Genomic DNA, 24758 nt, shown 5'->3' on the forward strand with positions numbered 1-24758 from the left:
AAAAGCAGCCAATAATAACTTTGAGGGCATTTTTTTAAATGTTTACTTAAATATGTTAAAAAAAAAAGTTTATGTGAACTGCAACTATTGAGGACTTTATATAAAATATTGACTAAAACAGAGTAAAATAGTTTTAGTTCTGGAAAAAGAATATAAAATATTTCATTTTTTTTTTCACTTTAACTGGAGAATTAATTTTGTTGCATCCTCTTTAACTTTTAAAATACTGAAATATGTTTAATTTTGTATAAAAAATGTTTCCTTTAGCTCATTTTTTCAATATTTAATTGGAAAGCAAATTTTTCACTTTGATTTGGTTACAACAAAAATTCTTATTAACTGGTCTGAACAACTAATTCACATGCTGTAGCTTTTGCTCTACTCTCATTTTGAAAGCATACAAAGAGAACTACACAGAGTTTAAAAGGATTACTGTAAAAGGGTGATTAAAATACATTTAATTCATACATTTCGTTATATCTCATATTTAATTTATCATATGTGTTCTCACTTCAATGTAAATATCCACATATTAACTGGTGACTTCTAATAAGTTAGTTTTGTTTTAGTTTTTGTTTTTTACTTTAAGAATATTTTGTAGTCTTTAACATTCTTTTGGTGTTACAGTCTAATCCCTAAATAGATTGTAGATTAATAGGAGAAGACAGAACAAAGAGAGCTGTTGAGACTTACACTTTTTTGATGAAGCTTCACAGCTACTTTGGCACCAGGTGTCGCTATTCCGGACAAGGCAAACTTCAGTTGCAAGCCTGCTCCAGTTGGGAGCTCAAACTCGTTGTCCATGAACATGTAGTGGACAAATAAGTCTCTGTCAACACCTTTTGAGATGGCCTGTGCAATCTGTGAATCAAACAAGAAAATTAACAGATCTATGCTGGATTCTAGATTTTATCTCCTCTCTTGACATACACATATGAAAGTGAGTTGGTTTAGATGACATGTAACATTCTGGCTTCTCCAAAATCAATGGCAAAACACTTTTTGACTTAATTGAAAGTAACATTTTACTAAATATTCCTAAACTGTACTACTTCCCCTCTTCTTTTTAAGATGATAGACTATTGCTTAATATTAATGTACATTTTTCATAATAAAAAAAAAATAGTAATATAACATACTGGCAAGCACTGAGATTTTGGGCATTGTTCCAGTAGATATCTCAATCATACAATAAGATCTGAACCCTCCTTTTTTTCTGCCCTTCCATTCACCCATCTTCCAGGACTCCACTTGGTTATTAAGGGGTCCTTATAGATTCCGCAGAGTCCTTCAGACTACATTTTGGTATTTAATTTTAAATAATTCTATTTTTATGTGACCAGCACTGGCATCAAACATCCATTCTTTATATAGAATGAATATATATCAACACAATCTAAGCTTTAAAAAAATGGTAAAACAAAACAAAACAAAACAACAACAACAAAAAAACATGAATAACACATATTAGTACACCAGAAACATACCATTTCGGGAATACTCTGGAGAGTTTTAATGCTCTTTAAAAGCATGCTTCCCAGCAATTTGAAATCATTGAGTTTCAAGTACCCAAGTTCTTCTCCCAGGATTCTCAGATATGCTCTTCCTTCAGGAGCTTCCTTGTTGCTTAATTCTTTTAACAGTTTTTCAAGGTTGAGCATTATTCCTTTCATGACCTCCTGAAAATTCAGTCAGAAAGTAGTAAAATAGATTTGTGAGAAATCTGTAAGATCATGCATTTATAACAATTACTCAGTTAATGTCAGGTAATCTGCACATGCAGATCTTGCCATTTTGTCTGCTTCCAGACAAAGGCCCTCCCACATGCAATTAAGAAAGAGCATTGCTAAATAGCATTAAAGATTTCCATTCTAGCGTACCAGAAAAGAAGAAAGCTCATATACACTAAGCATGTAAATGCTGTAATTACTGAGTAAATATAGGAATGCTGTACTGCACAGATAATGTTTTCAAGCTGTACCTGATCCTGCTTGCCATCCTGGGAGTAACCAAAGTAGTCAAAGAGAGCTCTGGAAACCTGCTCTGGCACTCTGCCGTCAACCCAGTACAGGGCCTTGCTTGCAGTGTCTGGGAAAAATCCTTTCTCTCCAAACAAAGCTTCCAGTGTTGGTTCAAAACCTTTACCATCCAAGCCAAGCTGAAATGAACAGAACAATGCCATAACTGAGAGAGCTTCCGAACTTCTTTGGAGCTTTACAACAAACAGACTTTCTAGGGAACAAAAAAATGCATTTAAAGTGTGTCCTACAAGTCTGATTCTTAAGGGAAGATATGTCACAGAAGAGAATACTAGGTCTTATGATTCACTTTCTTTCTTTGTCGAGGTCCAACATAAAACCTACACATAGGCTGTACCTCACTTAGAATCTACTGTGAGTACTTCAGTGTGCCAGTAATGACTCATTAGCATGAAGTCAATTTGTTACAGATGGGTTCATTTTACCCTAGCTGAGGCCTTCAATAACTCCAACAGGGTCGTCCATCCAGTCAGTGGCAAGTGACATCACATAATGGATGGCTTGCTCTAAAGCCCATTGAGATCAAATGAAAGTCTCCTTGTAAGTATAGTGATCTTTAGATTTCTCCCAAAGCTTGTAAAAACAATACATTATTCACTGAAAGTTGTTATAAGCAAACAGAAGTGAGAAAGAAAACAGCTGAATACTAGCAAAAGCTTTTGATAATTGTTGTACCTCAAAGATATCGCTTGGGCCAAATCCATATATATCCAGGGTGGTTTTTAGCATAGTCTCTTTAGGAACATAGCTGTTTGGATCAAATATCACATTTCCTTCTACTTTGGCAGAGATGGGATCAACTCCAGGTACTGAAACTTTTTTGGAAACCTGATAATTTTTTGAGAATTTTCTGAAATCTTTGGCTGTTGGAACCTCGTTTCCTTTCAGAGCTTCTTCAAGCCGGCTTTTAAGACTAGGAAAGAGGATAGCAATGCAAATATGATTAGTATGAATTCCAGAAATGCATTTAGGTATGAGATTTCTTGTGTCCCTTGTAGACATTCATACAGCTAAGGTAAATGGCTAGCTCTCTGCACATAATACTAATAAAAATAAGACTAAGGGCAAGAGTACAAGTTGGCAATGCTCTAACAAAACCATAGATTTACCCAGCTGATGTTCTTCTTCAAACAAATAAAACCAAACCAAACAAACAAACAAAAATGCAAAAACTGCATTTCTAATATCATCCTGGTGGCCAGGATGCAACCACTGCAATTATGGAAAAACTTTGTTCTTCTTAGAAGAGCAGTATATAACAAAATTTTACTTACTCTTCAATGCCTACTTCTTCAGAGTCAAGGATGTTGGCAATGTGTGAGGCTACAAAGCTTTTCACTTGCTCATTCTTCTCCTTTGTGAGGACTCTCAAAATCTTTGTAAGATCACTTGGGGAAGGATTTTTCATCAGTATGAGATAGGCTGCTAGACGTTTGTCTGCAGGTGCATCCCCTTGGAACACTTTCAAAAGTGCTGACCGGTCCTATGTAAACAGAGAAGGATATATTTTGCACTGATGTAGTAGACATCAGTGTCTGGCTACTAGACAATAGCGTCAAACTGCTTTGGGAATATATAGGGTGATAGAATTTCTAGAATACATTTTTTTCAGGACTGTGTAAATACAGAATACCTTGTTTCTAAAACTGACCAAATGTGTTTCATTGGTATTATTCTGATAAAGCTTCTTTTTGTGGATTTTTTTAAATAGAAATTACTGTTTTGATTCAAACAGATTTTCTTATCCTGTATCTGGCAGGTTATTTTTTTTTGTTTGTTTTGTTTAGAGTAATGATTTTTTGTTGTTGGGAATCTGAAGTGTTCTGGTCTGTGGAAAAAACACTTCAATTTTGGGAAAAAATTTGGGAAAACATTCAGTTTAGAAAATAATGTCATCAAGATACTCTGCTGCAGGAAAAAATGAAAACGTAGTTTGAAAATAATTAATAACAATAATAAAAGACAAACGCTTTAAATGATACTAAATCTGAGGATGTAAGCTCCAGGTGCCTTCAGGTCCCAGACTCCTTAAATCTTGTCTGGAAACAAGATCTCATCTTTTAGAGCAGGAACTTGTTGATGTTAAAACCGCTTTTCACTATACTAAGCTGAAGTTCACTGTATAATGTCACCTGTTCTGTGGGAGGTGCTTTCATATCACTGTGATATAAACATAAATCTCACTAGTACTGCTAATTACAATGACAACAAAGTGACAGTATAGAATAGAAACATGATTTTTCTTAGTTAAATCTATTTAAATCTGGATTAATTCCTTAGTTAAACCTAGCTTCAAATAAGAACTCCATTTAAACGACTCCGACAGGAACAGATCCAAACTTGCCATTTGAATTGAAACTGTCTCTATAAAGCAGCTTCATCTCAAAGGAGCAACACCCACTAACTCTGAAGTCTGCAGAACTTCTCAGATACACGAACAAAAAATAAACTATAAAGGAGTTCCAAAAAAGCTGCAGACAGCTAAAAGGGAGATAGCTAAAATATAAATTAATAGGAATGTCCTAGTTTATTCAATTATTTATGTGAACAGTCAGGGTGAACTGAAAGCAGTTTATGCTGGTTCTTGTGACCCAGTTTACCTCTTCAGTAATAGTCATTTTCCTGAATGCCTGGATGGCTGCTTTCTGAACTGAAAGTGATGCAGCTTCATTTCTAATACATGTCTTAAGAGAAGATTTCAGGTTGGGTTTAGCTTTCTCCATTACTGCACCCATGTTTCCAATAGCCTGTCAGGGATAAAAACATAGAAAGATGATGAACTTTTTTTCTCCACCAACAAAAGTAAAATAATATACATGCTACAATAAGGAAAAAATAAAAATACCCGAAGTGTGAGGTATGTGAGTTCAGCATCCCCAGAACAATCAGTGCCAAGCAGTGATATCATGAAGTCTGCAACATTCATTATTTCCTCTGTCACAATCATCTTCTCATTATAGAACCTAAAGCAATAAAGATATTAGAAACAAAAGGAGAAAATAGGAAATGCCTATTTACTTTTATTCCAGTAGAACAAATTCCAGAGACTAACAAAAAAATAAAATAAAATAAAATAAAATAAAATAAAATAAAATAAAATAAAATAAAACAAAATAAAAATAAAAATAAATAAATAAATAAATAAACAAACTCAAAGAGGACTACTCTTAAGGTTTACTCTAAGCATGGTAATGTTTTCTTGAGGTTATTTTGTAAAATCACATGCTACCATTACTTACTTAGTAACAGAATGACTCAAGCCATAAAAGGAAGCTCTACTTGGCTGATACTGGGCCATGTTAAGAATTTCCTGTATTCTTTCTGGAGTTGGAGAAGGCAATAATGCCAGTGTGTATGTAACCAAGTCTACCACAAGTGGATTCACATTTCCAGTTCTCAGTATTTGAAGAATGGCGCTATAGCACTCTGGAGTCCCACACTGAATCAGGGCCTGAACTGTGAAGGAACTGAAAAGAAAAGGGATGGCCTTGGTTAATTAATTCTTTGTTTGCTGTTATCCCTGCATGCTTCATGTCTGAAAGAAACATTTGACAAGTTTATTAAGGTGGTTAATATAAATCATGTATGCTAATGTGTGACTGGAAGCAAGTCATGCAATTGCTTATCAGAAACGAGTTTCTTAGTTTTACAAACTACGATATAATGACTAGATATGAACAAGAATAAAGTATTAACAATACTATCATTACACAGACATATCTTTTTTTTTTTTTTTTCCCTCCACAACCTCATACTTTCCCATACATTTACGTATTAAAATACATTGAACTAGGCTGAGGCTTTAGTCCCTCTACAGACTGAAGACATGAAGTATGTGTAAATCCAGCCAGGACAGGAATAGTCTGGGTGGGGAGTGGAGGATAGACCAAAGATTTGTGCCCTCATGTCTCAAAATATTTCACTTTCAAAACTCAGTACTTGGAAATTGGTATTACATTGTCCTTGAGAAAAAATAGATAAAAGATATTTGGCTGTAATAACATATTCACTGGACTGCAGCAGGTGTACACGCTTGGGATGGCGGTTGGGAGAAAAACTCTGTAATGTGCTTCAACTCTAATTTATAGTTCAGCTTTTCCAGTAAGATTTGAAGAATTGAGCATAAAATGATCAAGCAATATTAGTACTTCACAGAAACCTAGAACTTTCAGACCTATTTAAATTCTTATATTGTTTTCATATATTTAATGTTCACGTTGTCATTACCATCCAAGAATTTCTGATGGAAAAATATTAAATTCAAAGTTCTTACTTACTCTCATTTCTCTCTCTACATAATTAGCATGATACTTATCTTTATGAAAGACAATCTTTACCTCCATTAAACTACAATTTGAAGGAGTGTGAAGCAAATCAACTTTGGAATTATTTTGCTATGTAGTTGATACTTGTTGTATTTATATAATGAACTGTTGGAACATACCTTGAAGTTTCCATCATCTTTGGTACAAGAGAGCCAAGAGTGGTGTTGTGCAAATTTCTAAGTCCAGAAACAAATTTGTAAAAGAGTCTTGCTCTCTGCTGGTTTTGCTGGGAGGCTGCAAGTTTCTGCAGTTCCTGAAGAATTTTCAAAACAGCATCACCCTGACGGGAAAATTTGGCATCTGCAACTTCCAGGGCAAGTCCTTTCTCTTCCAGTTCATCTATCAATGAAAAAATGGCATTCTTTATATCTTTATCAAGGAACCTGTGTTCATTTTTACCTTTTGCTATACACAGTAAAATTAATATCAACACTGAAGATGGTTTTATACCACAATTGATGGAATTTAACAGCTGAACAGTTTGTAAAAATAATGGAATGGAGTTTAAATACAATTCTCTCCAAAGTAGAATCATGATATTTATTTGCATAAAAATTCTTAAAATTTCATGAAAACATTTCCTTGACACTTTTTGTATTAGCAAAGTTTGCTTTTCTAACTTTTAATGAACATATCTTAGGAGAAATATGCTCTGACTAGGAATAACAATTACATTTTAAAGAAGGGTTTTTCAGAACCTAATTAGAGAAATAATGAACTGTTTAGATTTGGTAGCTGAAGTTAAAAGTTGCAAAAGGAATTATGGTTAACTAAGAAAGTATCATTGAGCTCATTTCTGAAAAGATTAAATTATTTTCCATACTATTTATAACTCTTTAACTATAAAGATTAATTTCAAAATTAAAATAAAGACAAAGATCATTTAGAATTTCAGTGATTTTTAATTTTTCAATTTTCCCCCACTTCTCCCCAAATCTTGTTTATGTCTAAGTCAATAAAGATTCATTAAAATTTGTTTTATTTTTTTTGGTGCCCTCAAGTACATTTTTAATGAATTAACAGTTACAAAAAAAAGTTCCCGTATTTGACATTTATTGAGAATCGCAGTTGTACCTCCATCAAAATTTCTGTTATTGATCTTTGGAGTATCTTCAAGCTTCAGTGTCTGGTTGACCTCTGTCATCATGCCATAATGATTTCTAGCAAAAAAATAAATATTCAGAGCTTTAGTTGAGTCTAAATACCTTTGAGGGATCTTGCTATGCTTTTTGCCTCCATGAGAACAAAATGCATATTTGGGGAAGAAGTCATGGCAGAATTTAATACATCATAATTCTAAATAAACATTAATTTTAGAATTGTTATATTTAGTAGTGAGCAACCTACTTGTATGAGGAAGGCAGAAACAGGTGTTTTTCACTGCAGACAACATCTCTTATATGCCTTTTCTTTGCATCAATATTGTAATGACAGAATTGGGTACTACTCAAAAGAGTAGATAATGGGATGTTCTGTAAAATAAACAATATGGCAGTCATTTTACTGAATAATATAGGAACAAACATAGTTTTACAGGCTGCCACACTCCTGTAATGTTAAGTGTTACAGTATATTGAAAATGATGGTGCATTACTGTAATCATTCTCACAGAAAAATGAAACTGTGCTAGTAGTAATCTTTATTCTTAAGTCTCTTCACAGGCAAAAATCCCACTGAATTTTTTCCTCTGGCCTCACTGTGGTGTTTGGCTTAGTAGTTGCTTCATGATCAATCCCCTGTTGCTTACGATAAAGGACTCATTCATATGAACTAGTTTGTAATTTTTAAAGTAGTTCAGGCCCCTCATAAAAGCTGTTGTTCTTTGTAATTTTACTTGTATTATACGCGTTTTAAAGATTTCTACAACAAGCTGTAGAAGTGGAAGAAACCAATAAATGTATTTTTCAGAACAATATGAAGTCCCGTGTTTTTCCTTTCTTTTTAGGAAAAACTCAAAGGCACAGATGCCATGTTATCAGGAAGAAGTCTGTAAATATTCATGGAAGCAATTGCATTTGATCACTGTGTATTCCTAATAGCCTGAACAGTATGTCAAAACTTTAACTTTAGGGCAGAGAGCCCTGTCCTGTGCATCACAAATATATCAGGGTGTTGGTGGACTGTATGTTTTACATGAAATGGAAATGTTGAAAATTTTGACCCACTAAACAATTTGTACATGATCTGATAGGTTATTGTGTAGTACCAACTACAACAGTACCAACTCCTCTATAGAAGACAAACTATGAGATGGTCTCCTCTAAAAATTCATGGAACATGGAAGACGGTAATTATATTATTTTTGTCTGCATCTGTTCTTCTCTATTGACTGCCAGCAAAATCACAGTCTGTTCTTATGCAAGGGTACAGCAAACCTATTGAAGCTTTTATAAGATAAATACAAAGTTAGTATGTGTTTATCATTTTAAGTGATGCAGTGAAGAATGTTATATTACAGATTTTATAGTGGTATACTTACTAGTCCCTTCACAACAGCAATGGGACTGACATAATCTCTGATTGGGCTGAAGTTGTCACAGGTTTTCAGGTTCCTGTTAATTGATATATCTTCTGCAACATTTCCTTTCCTGGATTTGAATTCAACCTCAGTGTCGCACTTTCCATATACAGTATCCTGGAGAGAAGGAAGAAATTGGTACCTTAATTCATGCTGTCAGACATTTTCTTATCTAACAGAAATGCACCCTCTCTCATCTGAATTTCCAGGTCTTCTGAAAATTATATTTAGGAGTAATTCTACTAGGTGAGATTTCTTCCATTTGTTAAGGAAATAACGTGAATGCTTTTCAAAACACTTACCATAGAAATTGTTTTTACATTTTCCACTGTTTCTGTTGGCACGAGGAGAGCTGAGATGATCCCTCTCTTGAGATTCAGGACATTCAGAGGTTCATCCTTCTCTGGATACAGCTTGACTTTTGTTCCATCCTGAATGCTGAATTTTAGCTCATGTCTGTCCAAAAAATCCCCAACATTAGTATGAAAACATGTCAAAATCACATGGTGAAGAACATGCTATCAATAAAATGATGGCATCACATCATTTTTGGTTTATGATTATTTACTATTCATTGTTACTACTATTACAGAGACTTACTATTAAAGTAGGTAATTCCCAGCAAAATTCTAACCAAGGACATTCTGATATCACCAGACTACGTCATCTAAGGACAAGTAAATATCAGGAGCAATGGCTGGAATTTGGAATTGCACAAATTCAGAGAGGAGATAAGCAAATTTTTAGAATGAGGTAATTATTAACTACTGCAATAGGCTACAAAAGGATGGAAAAGATTCTCTACTAGTTGTGGTTTTTAAATAAAACCATGATTATTTTGTGAAAAACATATTTCAACACTTCCTCAAGTTGTTTTAAAATCTATGGCGTGGGAAACAAGAGGAAGTGGATAGTGAGGCACTGAAACATGCATAAAGGAGCACGAATACAGCACACTAAACAGCACTGAGGACTAGCTGGGTGGAGGAAATAATAGCAGTAAGCTACGAAAGCAGATAAGTAAGGAAAAGATAAGTCCCATGGGTCATTAAAGATCATGATAGGAAAACTGGACTTCAGTCTCAAATGCCTTTCTGTTGCACAGTCTTTGTACCATATCAGCCATGGAAAATGATCTCAAAATGGCTGCAGACAGCCATTTGAGAATTTACTTATAAGAAGGAACCTTCCACTTGCAGTAAACTACTGGGATTCTAACCAGCAGTTTCATGATGTAAATGACACAAATCACAAAGACATTCTAAGTGAAAATTCTGGATAGAAAAAAAAAAAACAAAAAAAAAAAAAAAAAAAAAAAAACAAAAAAAAAAAAAAAAAAAAAAAAAACACTTCCCTAGTCACAACTGAGAACTGTATCAAGTTAGCCCTAAATACAATAGAGTATTGCTGTGGAAATAGCGTATAAACCTGAGATTTTATCATCAGCATGTTCTAAGCCTAGTCGGGGCTGTAACATTACCAGCTGTTCAGTGTTAAGACTACAGGTATTGATGTATTGATATCAATGTATTGTACTGATAATTGATATTGCTTACTTGGACATGGCATTTGCAAAGTCTTCAGAGTTCTTTGACTTTTTCAGCATGGATCTTCCCTCAGCATCAACACCAAATGTCTCCCTTAGGGAGCAATGCATTGTCCTCAGGATGAAGTGGCACAGCTGTGGTACCTCCAGTTCAACCTGAAAACACAAACAGGATGTGTTTATCTGTTTTTTCATTACCATGTTTCTAGATCATCCAGATCCAGTTTTGAGAACATAGTCTTCCTTGGCTTGGTAAATCATCAGAATCATGCTGATAGCAGCTCTTGGAAAAGATTCCAAACTGCTCTAAACAGCTTAAGGTAGCTTGAGGTAGAAGACTTGAAAGCAAGTATTGGCTTGGCTAATGCCATCGAGTGTACACAAAATAAACAAGAAAACTAGGTTCTGAAAAAGTATAGTACTAGAAAAATTGTATGAAAACTTGAGTCATTATAATGATGGATATTTAGACTGTCAAATTGTGTGAGCTAAATAAAGAATACTTTCCCCAACTACTCAAATTCTGAAAATAAATAAATAAATAAATAAATAATAATAATAAATAAATAAATAATAATAATAAAACACATTTAAAAAGGAATAGTTTTGGGAAGCTGGTGCAGGATTAGGATGGACATTAGTTTAATGCCCTGTGGAGCCTTTTACCCCTACTGCACTGATCCTGGCCTGAAAATTACCACTAACAGGTGACCAAGTGGTCTTCATGGCATCAGTGAGCTGTCTTAGTTTAACCTCTAGAATTGTTTGATACACATTTAGCCTGGTCGTGAAGCAAAGTTCAACTATCAGGTCTTCCTCTCTCACCTAAAAGTATAGCCAGATCAAGACAGAACATTAGCATAGTGGTATGAAGGTATAAGGTGCCTTCTGTCTAGGATAGGGAGGGTTAGTCTTCAGGGTTCTCAACATGTACTTTCAAAAGAATAATCCTGTTTGGAAAAACACTGAAGGATGTTTCTCAGTTGTCAGCTCTGATTTTACTCAGTATACAGGCCCAATGAGTTGTATTTACTCTCTTTTCCTTACCTTGCAGGTGATCTTTGAACCACTTCGAGAATCTGCTGTTCCTGTGATTCCATTTGATGTTTCTGCTTCATATAAGTAAACATATTTCCTGAGGTGTTTAAATCTGGTTGCATCTTCTGCAATTAGGAAAACAAGAGAGCTTTTATCACATAGTAGGATTATGAATAGTGAGATCCTTACAATACATACTTAATGTCATTTAACTAAAATGAATGCCCCTCATAAAGGAAGCATGAGAAGTGCCCCACTACTCTCTTTTATACTTGCTATAGGGGAGTTTTTAGACAGAGAAGTAATGCCTTCATGTCAGCTGGATGTTTTCTAAAGTAGCTATAGCTCAGACAAAATTTTTTGGAGGAAGCATAAGTTTTTGGGTCCAATGCTGTATAGAACGAGAACTGACAATATTACCCCATGTGGCCTCAAAATCACACCTAATTGAGTCAATGAAATAACCAGCAGAAAAGTTAAGATGTGGAACTGTTTTAAGAATGACCCCATTACTTTAAAAATAAACTAACCAAATGGCAGTTTTTAAATTCTTAATAAAATTAATAAAATCACCTAAGACTTTTGCCTTATAATTCAAAGAAGATGCAAGAAACTCTTTACCTAAATCAAATTGGAAAGACTGAAAGCAAATAAACACCGAAAGGAATAGAATGTCAAAACTAGCTTTCTCCATTACCATTTTACCATTTCATCTGAATCTACAGAATACCTTCCTGAAATGTGATATACTGTAATGAATTAACTTAATAGATCAATGATTTTCAGTAGAGTAGACTTTTTAATGGTGTTAACTTTTTGCTATATAAAATTTGCTATATGAAAACCATCTACTGCAAGGCAAAACCACTCAGTTTTTGAGCGAGGATGAGGCAGGAGGAAGGATTAGTGGAGGTGTTACTCTTTTATATCAAAGGAAGCCATAAAACATAACGGGCTTCCTCAAAGGGATGAATTTCAACAATATTTAATGTGTTCCTGTTGTTTTCAGAGGCAATTTTTCTGTAATTTTAAATCCTACAAGCAGGAATGAATGTTATAACAGAGACATAAAGAAAGAGTTTTGGCTCAGCGTCAAATACGGGGCTATAAGATATTATTTTTGTGTCTGGTATGTGTAATGTAGGCCAAATAATATCCTCAGGTACAATTCACTCCCATTATATTTACAGGCATCATTTTAAACTAAACATGTGATCAGGTATTTTCAGTGACTGTGTTAAAGAAGTTTAGCTGTATCTGAACCTGAAATAACTGTTCCCTCTGTTAAGACTGAGCAGCTCACTGCAACTGTGACATTATAGTGATGCTGAGTGAAACTCGATTTCCTAAATACCTCCTATGTGGTTATTTGTGACTATCTGAACATATCTGATCTACTTTTGCAGAAGAAAAAGGTACAGTCATCTTGCTATAAATCCAAATGCCCACCATCAAATCTGTATGATTTTGCTTGCCTACACCTGCCATCAATGTACTCTTCCTCTTTTATAAAATATTTGTCATGTCACAGGTCAAATGAAATGGTGTCTTGTCATATACAACACAAAATTGCATTTTTAGGGAGGAGAATGGAACATTACTAAGAATTATGTATTTCCTCATCGGACTATAATTTTTATTATCTTTAACTATTTTAATAGTGTTTTAACTGAGATTAATTTCATGAAATTGCCCAACAGAATTAATATAATTAATACTTGTTACCATATAGTAATGAGTGTTACTGATAAACATTTGACAAATAATTTAAGTCATCTAATTAACCTTAAATTTAACTGCAGAATAAATAAATAAATAAATAAATAAATAAATAAATAAATAAATAAATAAATAAAAAGCTTTCCCTGTTACTTTTTACTATCCTGGACTTTATCACTGCTTAACTGTACATTCTCAGAAATATTTGCAATACCAATATCTCCTAGGCTAAAGCCAAAAGGTTAGGTATTGCTTCATTTTCTGCTTTTGCACAGGCATAGATGGAAGAGGAATATGGAAATGATAAGATTAGAAATGCAAATACCAATGAATTTATTATATCAAAAATACACAAGAAATTGGCAGTGAAGCCCAGAAAAAAATTTGAATTTCTTTCAGACAGCTGAAATAGCCTCAGTTGCCTGGTGGTGGTGCTAAAGTATCCAACATGTGAAAAAAAAAGCCTGAAGATCAAAACGGACAACGACCAAAAAAACTTATTTGGTACTTTGACCCTATGGTGGAACATTATGTGTCTAACCAAGCAGTCAGGGCCAGTCAGAGTTCATTGTGGAGATAGGGCATAAAGTCAGCATTTCCTGAGTCTTGACTTGTTTTAAGGAATTGCTGTCCTTGCTGACAGAGTTGATGATTTATTCTGCAGTTATCTAGTTAGATATCCAAGTGCAATTCTGTGGGTTTAGCAGCCACTGTGAGATACATCAGAAGTGAGTACATCAGAAGTGAGATTCAGCTCGTGGTAAAGTGTAATGTGCATAACCTCAGTACTAAAGCTTCACATCTGATAAACAGGGACTTCCAGATTAAGAAATTTACACCTGAGAATTAAGAAATCAACAAAACAATGAAAGAAAAGCTTCTTAAAGGGAGCTTTTTAAAAGTTTAGAAACACTATCTCATCTCCTCTGATTTTACGAAAACTTTTGATATTCTTAAGGCTAAGCAGTATGGATAATTAAATACTTAAAATAAATGACAGTTAAGACTTCAGAATATCGGCATCACTTTTGTTACACTTATTTCTGAGGCAGAAATGTGTGGAATAGGAAAAAGCTTTGAATATTGTATTTAGTTAATATAACAACATGAGACAACAAAAGTTGATGCAAAAAATCAGTTACTTGAACATCCAGGGTTTCCATTTTCAGGTGTTTCTTCTTCTGTGAAGAATAAAAACAAGAATTAAAAGTAGTCCAGGCTGTTTATAGTCATAAAGCAAGGACTATATACATATAAAAGGAAATACTACATTTTCACTGTAAGGGCTGTCTAATTAATACCAACTTTTGATGTAGTTTTCACTGAATTAAGGATCAACTTCTAGGTTGACAAGTATTTTTAATGGTTCTATATTACATGAAAAATTTTAAACAATAGGCACAAAATTCAGAGATAGACAGGTGAAATACACCATGTAACATAGCTTGCTTGCTTTAAAAGTTTTGTCTATTTGGAACACAGAAATACTGCATAATGAATGAATGGTTGTATTTTGCTGTTTGTACATTTGAAAAATGAGAACTTTGATAAATAATACCACAATTCTCTGCTATTAGACCTTTTTTTCCAAGAATCTTTTTTTTCTTTCTTTTTTTTTTTTTTTTTTTTTTTTTTGGTAGACAATGTAGGGCAATAAATAAGATTGAATTATATTGATCAAGACAAATATACTTGTTGATTATACTTGTTTAAACAATTAATATGCTTTCTCTGGCAACCGGTGTGAATATTCAGAGTTCACACTTTGGAGGAAAAGAACGCGAATTGAAAGCTTATTCAATTTAAGAATTGTTTGCTCCATTATGCCTTAGACACATCCCGTATGACTATTGTAAATATAATAAAACATATCCTAGTAAGTTTGCTGCACTCATGTGGTGCTATGTCATTCCATGGACATCACACATGAATGCCAACACTTTTCAGAATATTTCCTGCAGACTTTCCAGGCTTCCATGATGGGAATTCCAAGGCAGACCACTCTATAGCAATATAGTAGCAACAGTAATAACACTAATATTAAGCATTAGAAACAAGTGCATCGTTCAAAATTTTGTAACATCAGTCAGGAACAGAATCATAGTCCTGCAAAGGTGTATTGATGCTGAATTGGATCTGCATATAAACCCTGACTGTGGTTCAGAACTGCGTAAGTGGCCCCAGACTCATTTCCCTCCTTGAGGTTCCTGCAGTCATAACACTACAGTGTCATATTTGGAAAAGCCACTTCTTGGGAAGCAAAGAGATAGCTCACAATACACTGCACCATATTGATCCAGACTATCTTTGATTTTAGAAAGAAACTTCTGGTCTATTGCTTTTATTACTACTACTAATGGCTGTGTCTCCTTAACATAAAATTGTGTTTCAAACCTAAGTGCTACCAGCAAAATACATTTTGCTTTATTGCTCCCATTTTTTTTTTCACACACCCCAAACATAGTTCAGCAAACCTGCGATAAGCCTGTAAGCTGCAGTATTTCCATGGATGTGAGCAAGGACCGCATTACAGTAAAACAATCAGACCCAAATAAACTATGTGAGTTCCTTATAAGTTGTAAAATATATTGAATCTGATCAAAGGGCACCAGAAAACATTTGTGGTTTTTCCTGTTGGGACCCTCCTATGGTTGCCCAGTCCTCCAAAGGGAAGATATGGCCTCTTTAATCACACTTACCCTAATTCTATAAACCACTGTCTTGCTGGTTTTTGCATTATCGTTGTTTTAACGAGTTCATAAATAAAGCAGCAAAAAGTGCTGCCATAAAAGGCAGTACTTACGTGTGAGAACACCACTGCTGAGCAGCAGCAAGAGCAGCAAGAGCTGCACAGGGCCCATGGCGAGCCCCGAACCCTCTTGCTGCTCTCTCTTTTCCTCTGCTTTTCTTTCGCTCCCCTCTTCACCTCTTCCCTACTGCCTCAGAGGGAGAGTGAGCCTTCTGACTTGGACCTTCACTTATATAGTCTGTAGCAAGCAGCTGAGGCAAACGGTTTAGAAAGCTCGGAGCAAATTGCCAAAGGTCCAAAGGTGAGAGATCTAGATCCTCACTGCGCTCCAAACACTGTGCTGCTTTGGTTGCTGGGAGTCCCCAAAGGCAGAAGACTGAACACATACTAGATATATGTTACCCTTCCAGTATTTTGTTTTTTTTTTGTTTTGTTTTTCTTTAACAGAGTTTTGAAAACAAAAGCCCACAGCTACACCATCTCCCAAGGTGTTCAAATATGTTTCCCACATTTACATAGGAAGGCTTACAATGCATAAATTATAGCTAGAAGAAATGATCACTGCAGCATGCTTTCACCACAGATGTTGAAAGGCTTAAGAAATTTGAGAAATTTGTGCAATTTAGACATCTTCCCTTTACAGGCAGAAGAATGAAAGGTTAAAGATTTTTACTTTGTTCTGCTAAAATCTGTCATATGCCTTTCTAAAAAAAATATGTATATATATAATATATATAATTTACCTGTAATGTTCTGGCAAATCAGGTCATACTCATGTTGAAAGCGAGCTCTGTAGAATTCCGTTGTCTCCTTAATTTAAATTTCATTTCATTTGTTAATTGTAGCAGAACTATGAAAATGAGACAACAAATACATCTGAATGAAGAAGAAAAGCCTACAAATATAAACTAAATTCAAATACAAACAAATAAAAAGCTGTTTATGAGCCAGCTGAATATGAGCCAGCAGTGTGCTCAGGTGGCCAAGAAGGCCAACGGCATCCTGGCTTGTATCAGAAACACTGTGACCAGCAGGGCTAGGGAGGTGATCGTCCCCCTGTACTCGGCTCTGGTGAGGCCGCACCTCGAGTACTGTGTTCAGTTTTGGGCCCCTCGCTACAAGAAGGACATCGAGGTGCTTGAGCGGGTCCAAAGAAGGGCGACAAAGCTGGTGAGGGGCCTGGAGAGCAAGTCCTATGAGGAGCGGCTGAAGGAGCTGGGCCTGTTCAGCCTAGAGAAGAGGAGGCTCAGGGGTGACCTTATTGCTCTTTACAGATACCTTAAAGGAGGCTGTAGTGAGGTGGGGGTTGGCCTGTTCTCCCACGTGCCTGGTGACAGAAAGAGGGGGAATGGGCTTAAGTTGCACCAGGGGAGTTTTAGGTTAGATGTTAGGAAGAACTTCTTTACTGAAAGGGTTGTTAGGCACTGGAACGGGCTGCCCAGGGAGGTGGTGGAGTCACCATCCCTGGAAGTCTTCAAAAGACGTTTAGATGTAGAACTTAGGGATATGGTTTAGTGGGGACTGTTAGTGTTAGGTTAGAGGTTGGACTCGATGATCTTGAGGTCTCTTCCAACCTAGAGATTCTGTGATATGTACATTGGTAAGAAGACTGGTTTTATGCCATGAGAAATCCCAGTAGTTTGAATGCTCTCTCTACTCATATCTATTGAAACTAATATAGGTGAGGGGGTTGCAATTAGTTGATCTTTAAGGTGCCTTCCAACCCAAACCATTCTATGATTCTAATTTCATTAAAAAAAAAAAAAATCTAAATATGGAAATAGTTGAGAACATTTTGTTCAGTAAATTTAATTTTCATATATCTGATCAAAATGAAATGTTTTGACTTTCCCAAGTCAAAATATTTCCTCCTAGCTTGTTGAATCAAAAATTAAATTTTGGCTTAGCTAACTGGTAATTCCTTTTCCCTTGAAATGTTACCATGCATCATAGAAGTTATCTGTAAAGTCTCTTATTTCTTTGTATCTTTTCGCTCTTGGATTTCACAGTTAAGTTACCTTACCATTCCAGCATAAACTACAACCACATATCTCCTAGCATCAGTTCAACCAAACAGTAAGCATGGGGCATACTTTTCAATAAAAGAGATATCTTATAATTAGGATTCTGTCTGATCATATTAGTTGGAACATGCCATTTCTGAGAGATTTATTGCAGAAATTTATTTTCTTTGCTGAACTCATCAGTATTGGAAACACCACAAAAAAAAAAAAAATTCTCAGGCTTTTCCATTTCTGTTTCTGTCCTTGGTTCACACCAATCAGATACAACACAACAACCAACAGAGTATTGTTTTTACTTCCAAAAAGCAACATAGCTTTTTGCTTACTTTTGTGTCCACAGCTGCCTCAGTATGTGTTGTAATACAAGTGATTCTGCCTTGTAACATGATTCTACCAAAGAGACTGTACAATAACATTGTATTTTTGCTCCTAGCATGTGACACCCCTTCTACATTCAAATATCAAGAGATTTTCACTATTATTTAAAATGTATTTATTTGTTCACTTTAGCACTGCAGATGAACAGAGCTTTGGATTGGCCAGTGTTCAGAATTCAGAGATTTGTTAGCTACTTCCATATTTTGCCTGTGTCTCCTCATTGCCTTCAGGTGTTTCCCTGGGCCCAAGCAGAGGCAGGCTGATCGAATTAACATGACATTGCATGGACGCAGCTAGATTACAGAAGTCATGACTCAGCCCATAAGCATGATAAGCATGTAGGTAACTTGGGTGCACCATTCTGCTGGGACAGGTTTATATTGCTGTATTACCTAGTCAAGGGACAGCAGGTGTTTCTCATTGCTGGTACCACAAAATGTCACACGCTACTTTTATCTATTCCGTCACCAAGGAATGGTGATTCCTTGATTCAATATACACATGGAGTCAGACAACATAAAGTTCTTATTTAACCATTTGTGTGAACTCGTGAGCATTGACCTCAGAACAGTTTATCTTCTAGACCAAATTGTTTCAAATTGTATTATCTCATTTTATTTTGCATGTTTCTCAATTACTTTTGGCCAAGTCACACTCTCTCTGCTGAGTTTCTCTCTTGCAAATAAAACAAAGTCTTTGGAGATGGAGCCATCCTGAAGTCTGGTGATAGTATTGCAGCTCTCATGTCTTCGCATCTTTTGCATTCCATTTGACAAAGAGAGGCAGAGGGTATCAGTGTGAGTTTGAAAGGATGACAAAAAATTGAACTTTATTCCCCAGTGTTCTATACTGGGAGTAGCTCCAAACTTTGGTTTATGTTGTATATCTCTAAACTATACAGATTTGGTCCCGATCTAAAAAACAATTACCTCAATTGTGTTCCTCCATCTGTCTTTGGATCAAGCTGTCTGCAGTGAGTGCTGTGTTCACTGTTTTTTTCCCTTGAGGATTTTTTTTTTCCTGTGTTACATAGAAAGGGAGTTTCAGCATTGGGGCTCACCATGGTAAACTCCAGGCATTGTTGAAGCACAATGTAATACCAGAGACCAGTAACTCTGTTCACCTTTCCCTTCAAAAAAATTAAATACTAATTTTAAAAATGATTAAAAAATAACAAATTACATTTAGAAAGGAACTGTTTCTGCACTTTTTTTTTTTTTTTTACCCTTACGGGAGCCTAGTAAAAGGAAAAATCCCTAAATGAGGTAAAAAAGTCATCAATGTCTGCCAATTAATAAATGAATTGATGTTCATGAATTAATGAAATGAGGTTCTATGGTTCATTTAGGAAAATGTACAGCATTTATTAATGCTCATGAAATAAGAAAAAAATCAAATCAGTGTTAGCTGCAGCTCTCATAAATTTTATATACATTTTATGCACTTTATATCTTCTTTATATCTTCTTAAATATATCTTAATTCTTTCCTAAAAATCTATCCATCAGTTTGGGATGTTGTGTGGGTCCATACATTGGGACTATCTAGAAATGCAAAACATACAACCTGCACAGATTCTTTACAATACACTACCATATATGGTAGTTCATATACATGAAGAATGACTGATAGACTGAATGTGTCACACGCACATGGATGGATCAGGTATTCACAAGGTCCACAACTTTATGCATTCATCAGACACCCTGTGTATAGACTGAATCAATGGCCTCACGAATTGTAGGAAGTATGACAATGCTTCTTACATTCTGAATTAATTTCATTCAGACATAATATGTGTATGGTTATAATGGATATGAAAGATCTCTGATGTGGAAGACTTCATAATAATAATGCAATGCAACATTCAAAACAGATCTTACTAGATCAGGATGCTCAGTGCCTTGTACAATAGAGTCCAAACACATCCTGAAGGCAGGATCATTTGTTGTTCTGTCCTTAATGGACTTCAATCCATCTGTGGTATTAGCAGGCTAATTCTAATTCTTCCTCACCTATACATGAACAAAGTAAATGTTTGAGTCCATTCCTGTACTTTAAAAAACTGGAACAGCTGCACTTACATTGGAACTACAGAACTTGCTGTGCCATGGTCAGAGAGGGGAGCAGCCTTCCTGATCAACCTGGGACTATTGTACTACCAATATTTTAAATTTCTAGGGCCAGAAATAAGGCAAGTGAATAATGAAACAACTCTCGTGCAGTGGTTAGGACATATATCCTGTGAGAGTGAGAAGTTCTAGCTTCAGTTATGTACGCACTGCACATGTGGATTAAATGAATGTATAATATGATGTGGTTTTACTGGGCAGGCAGCTCAGCACCACACAGCCGTTTACTCTCTCCACACCCCCAGTGGGATGAGGGATAAAACTGGAAAAAAAAAAGATAAAACTCCTGGGTTGAGATAAAGGCAATTTAATAGGACAGAAAAGGGAAAATAATAATGATACAAAAATACACAAAAAAAGTGATGCACAATGCAATTGCTTACCACCCGCTGACTGATGCCCATCGCATCCCCAAGTAGCAACAGCTCCCCTGGCGAACTCCCCCAGCTTTATTGCTGAGCAGGATATTGCCGAGCAGGGACTTGTAGCTCAGGACTAAGTACATTTATTGCCTACTTTCAAACTGTTTGAACTCTTGCACATAAGCTATGGCACATCATACACATCAGTATATCACTTATAATGAAAATGGACTTGATGGTCACAGTCGCGTGTAGAATCTAGAAAAAATACCTAAGAAAACTCAGCACAATAATCTATTGCAAGCATATAACTGGGAGTGAGCAGGAGAAAGCATTTTTAGTAAGTCCTATTCCATAACACTGGCTGTGGAGGCCTGTACTTACGGTACATATGGCAAACCCTGATAGCCTCCACAGTACTAATACTCACTAATCCCTTTCTTTTCAGTGTAAGTGTAAGCATCTTTGTAACATTCCTCCTGTTGTATATAGGGATGGTCATACGAGTACCAATAAAGAGAAAACAGAGCTAATACTCTAACTGAACCTCTTAATAAAGAATTTTGGCTTGTAATCTGTTTCTTAGCCATACTGTGTGTTATTTGTAAGGCCTTAGTCTTAAAGAGTTCTCCTGACATTCACAGTCTGGATTTGTTACTAGGAAGAACAATTTATCAAAATTTGTCTTTATACTTTTGTCCACAGTTGTATAGAGGAAGTCTGTAACCTTAAATCACTCATCTGAAAGTGAACTGCCTCCTTCTTATATGTCTTTTCCAGAGAGGAACTGTTTTTCTCAGTTCTGTTTTGGTAATGTCAACAATAGCTTTGCTAATACTGATACATATACAAAATCCAACCTTTCTTTGATTATATATAACATAATAATACCATAATAAATACATTATTATAAATTATTACATTTATACTATTATATATTTAATTACATTAAATATATTATTGTATTATATCATATCATATCATATCATATCATATCATATCAATTATATACTAATATATAATAACAATATATTATATATACATGCATATATAATTTATATGTGTTATAATTATATTGTATGGATATATACATCCTTTTATTCTTCTTGATATTTTTCTTTTACATTTCCTATTTCAGTTACTGGAGATCAGTCAAATCCTTTGACAGAGGTGGTCTAACAGCCACCATCTGAGTTGACTGGATACACCCACCATCAATTTCAACTTGTGCTTACTCACAGGACAAAGGCCTCTTCACCTAACTCAGATTTTTTATTAAGTTTCACATCTCATTTCACTCAATGACTTTAGCAAAGCAGCAATACAAACAGTTAATGGCAGCAATCACACAAGATACTAAGTTTTGTATACTGCAAAGAATCCTTGTGCATCTTCCTTTCCCTTCCTCTCCTTTCTCATTTCTTTTCTTGCATCTTTTCCCACTTTTTTTTTTTTTTTTTTTTTTTTTTTAATTTCTGAGAAATATACACAGTAGATGGTGTTCACATTTCTTTATTATTTGTTGAGGTCAAGGCCAGCACTTCAGGTTCTTTGGGAGCTCCTTGGAAACATTGGTCTTACTCTTCTACTGTGTTTCCCAGATCAGTGTCATCTGTTTAGGTCTTAGCATGTCCCTCATCAGAGAAAAATGGTTGTATTTTCTGGCAAAACACCTATGGTGCTAACTACAACCCAATGGCAATTGGAGGAAACTGTGTCTCCCAAAGGAGGTGTTGGAGGTGCATAAACATACATTCTGTTTGTCTAAGAACAGCTGCCAGAAGCCTGCTGAGGCATCAAGAGTAGAAAAATATTTGGCATAAGCCATCTCCTCCAGAATTTCTCTCCTTGTAGGTAGTGGAAAATGTTTCCTTTTTACATATTTATTTAGTTCTTTTGAGTATATTCCTGGGAAAAGGGTCTGCCTTTTTTCTGCACTAACAAGAAAATGTACCAATTCTGTTGAAGCTTTTATTCATACTTTCCTTTCAAAGTATTAAGCCTCCCCAGTTCCTTCATTTTGTGTTGTCCCTAGGCAAAGAAACATATTTTTGAATTGTGGTAGGTTGGGCTCTCTAAATTCAGTTTTGAATTCTGCCAATAGATTCCTACAAATAATCCTGCAAACCTCGACTTTATTCTCTCTCTCCGAGCAAACCTCGACTTTATTCTCTCTCTCCAACAAGGTGACATGTTGAAGTGCTTAATGTATTTCTAAAACAGCAGTTTTTCCATTTTTCCCCCATTTTTCTTTTCCAGTTTCCACTATCTATACTTTCCATTCAAATATTTCCTTCTAAGCTCAGCACTGGAAGCTTGATCATCTACTGTCTCTTTTAGTGCTAACAACATTGTTACTGGTACAACTTGTTCAGTGCATCTGCAAAAAAGTTAAGACACATTTACTTTCTTAATGACAATTCAGGGATTTCCTGCAGCAAATTATAATGTTGTTCCAGTAACTGCTCTTGAACCAGTGGCAGTTTTTCTTCATCATTTTTGTCCAGGTTCTAATGTTCCATTATTGCCAGCCCCACTGAAATATCATGTCGTACCAGAGCATCGTGACATGGGTGGTTCAGTGAACCACTTGTTTTTGAGAACTCCAGCTCAAAGTTCTGTGCACCTTTTTGCTTCAGCTCTCTCATTGTTGCAACCCTCCATCATGTTCATAATGTTAGAGCACGTCTCAGCAGACATACACTGGATGCCACCTCTGCTTACAAAATTCTAACTGAGAATGATTCTCTCCACCACTGTGTTTTCTGTAAAGCTTTTCCTCATCTCCGCATCTGGCCACTTCTCAGAGACTCAATTTGCTTTCCAGACTTACACACTGAGTTCATTAACATAGAAACAACTTCTTTCTTTTTTCTTTTTGTTTTTTTTTTTTTTTTTCTTTTTCTTTTTTTTTCTTTCTTTTCAAATATTTAGCTGTCACATATGCTATTTTTTTACAGAATACCATGTTCCTCAAATATGCACACTATGATTTAACACAGTCTTCTGCATTTCGATTAAATGAAAGCTTTGGATATAAGAGTTATCAGTTACAGAACTACCGTCTCACTGTTTTTCTTTTTTGCTGGCTTCTGCTGCTCACAAACACACCAAGGAATAATGTTTAAATCTTTTCCAGTTGTTTTGGGAGTTCATTTTTCGACCACTCTGAACAATTTGATATTTCTTTTTGCTCTTTGAGCTGTTCAATAATCACTCAAAGTCAAGGTGTCTGACAGGTTGGCTTCACTCAGTGTCAGAGCTGATCCATAAATTCAAGAATTTTAACTGATTTTTACTGCACATCACAGATTTCTAAATAATATCACATGCATTTCTATGAGATCATTCCAGAGCATTTTCAAGGCAAAATTCTGTTCAGGAAGATAAAAATATCTATCTATCTTCACATGACCTATAGGGAATAGAAGCACAAAGGGACTGACTAACTTGCCTTGTGTAGCATAAGAAGCACTCACTACTAGCTTCCTTCTAACATTAGATAACCAACACTCCAGAAGATGCACCCTTTGAGGTACTATCTGCTTGAAGGCCACAAGGAAGGTTCTGTGAATTATGTTTGCACATTCTAGTCAAGGAAATAATCAGGTTTACTTATGTCTCATCTGAGGAGGAGTCTTTTTTTTTTTTTTTTTTTTTTTTTTCCGTTTTCCTAAAGTGCTGATGCTGCAAGGAAGAAAAAAAAAAAAAAGTCAGTACCTTTTGTATGACATGACTAGAAATGATAATGAAATATATGAAGCCATGAAAGTGATAGCAGATATGGCTGTCAGGTAGGGACTGAACTTTAATCTATATGCGGACCAAGTTATAAATTTCATTACTGAATGATGAACAGCACCTGCTAGGCTTGAGGCTCTGAAAAGTTAGAAAGGAAGGGGACATGTCACTCAGGTTATTGGTACTGA

The 24758-nt window shown here is 35.4% G+C and overlaps 1 protein-coding gene across 2 annotated transcripts in view; it reads right to left on the bottom strand.

Annotated features, from left to right (window-relative positions):
• APOB (apolipoprotein B) overlaps positions 1-16146 on the bottom strand; it is a 37347-nt gene extending 21201 nt beyond the window's left edge. The window contains exons 1-17 of one of the 2 annotated variants that reach the window (XM_005012904.6): positions 15989-16146; positions 14328-14366; positions 11476-11591; positions 10439-10584; positions 9185-9338; positions 8844-8999; positions 7712-7836; positions 7439-7524; positions 6484-6703; positions 5279-5506; positions 4885-5002; positions 4640-4786; positions 3314-3522; positions 2715-2952; positions 1982-2158; positions 1488-1679; positions 694-861 (exon numbers count right to left, since the gene is read on the bottom strand). In XM_005012904.6, the coding sequence (XP_005012961.4) occupies positions 694-861; positions 1488-1679; positions 1982-2158; positions 2715-2952; positions 3314-3522; positions 4640-4786; positions 4885-5002; positions 5279-5506; positions 6484-6703; positions 7439-7524; positions 7712-7836; positions 8844-8999; positions 9185-9338; positions 10439-10584; positions 11476-11591; positions 14328-14366; positions 15989-16046 (2577 nt within the window). In that variant the 5' untranslated portion in view covers positions 16047-16146. The remainder of the gene's footprint in view (positions 1-693; positions 862-1487; positions 1680-1981; positions 2159-2714; positions 2953-3313; positions 3523-4639; positions 4787-4884; positions 5003-5278; positions 5507-6483; positions 6704-7438; positions 7525-7711; positions 7837-8843; positions 9000-9184; positions 9339-10438; positions 10585-11475; positions 11592-14327; positions 14367-15988) is intronic. The other variant, XM_072036487.1, reaches the window with a different exon arrangement.
• Positions 16147-24758: the final 8612 nt, after the last annotated feature.

This window comes from Anas platyrhynchos, chromosome 3 (genome assembly GCF_047663525.1).
Source record: "Anas platyrhynchos isolate ZD024472 breed Pekin duck chromosome 3, IASCAAS_PekinDuck_T2T, whole genome shotgun sequence".
NCBI classification, from domain to species: Eukaryota; Metazoa; Chordata; class Aves; order Anseriformes; family Anatidae; genus Anas; species Anas platyrhynchos.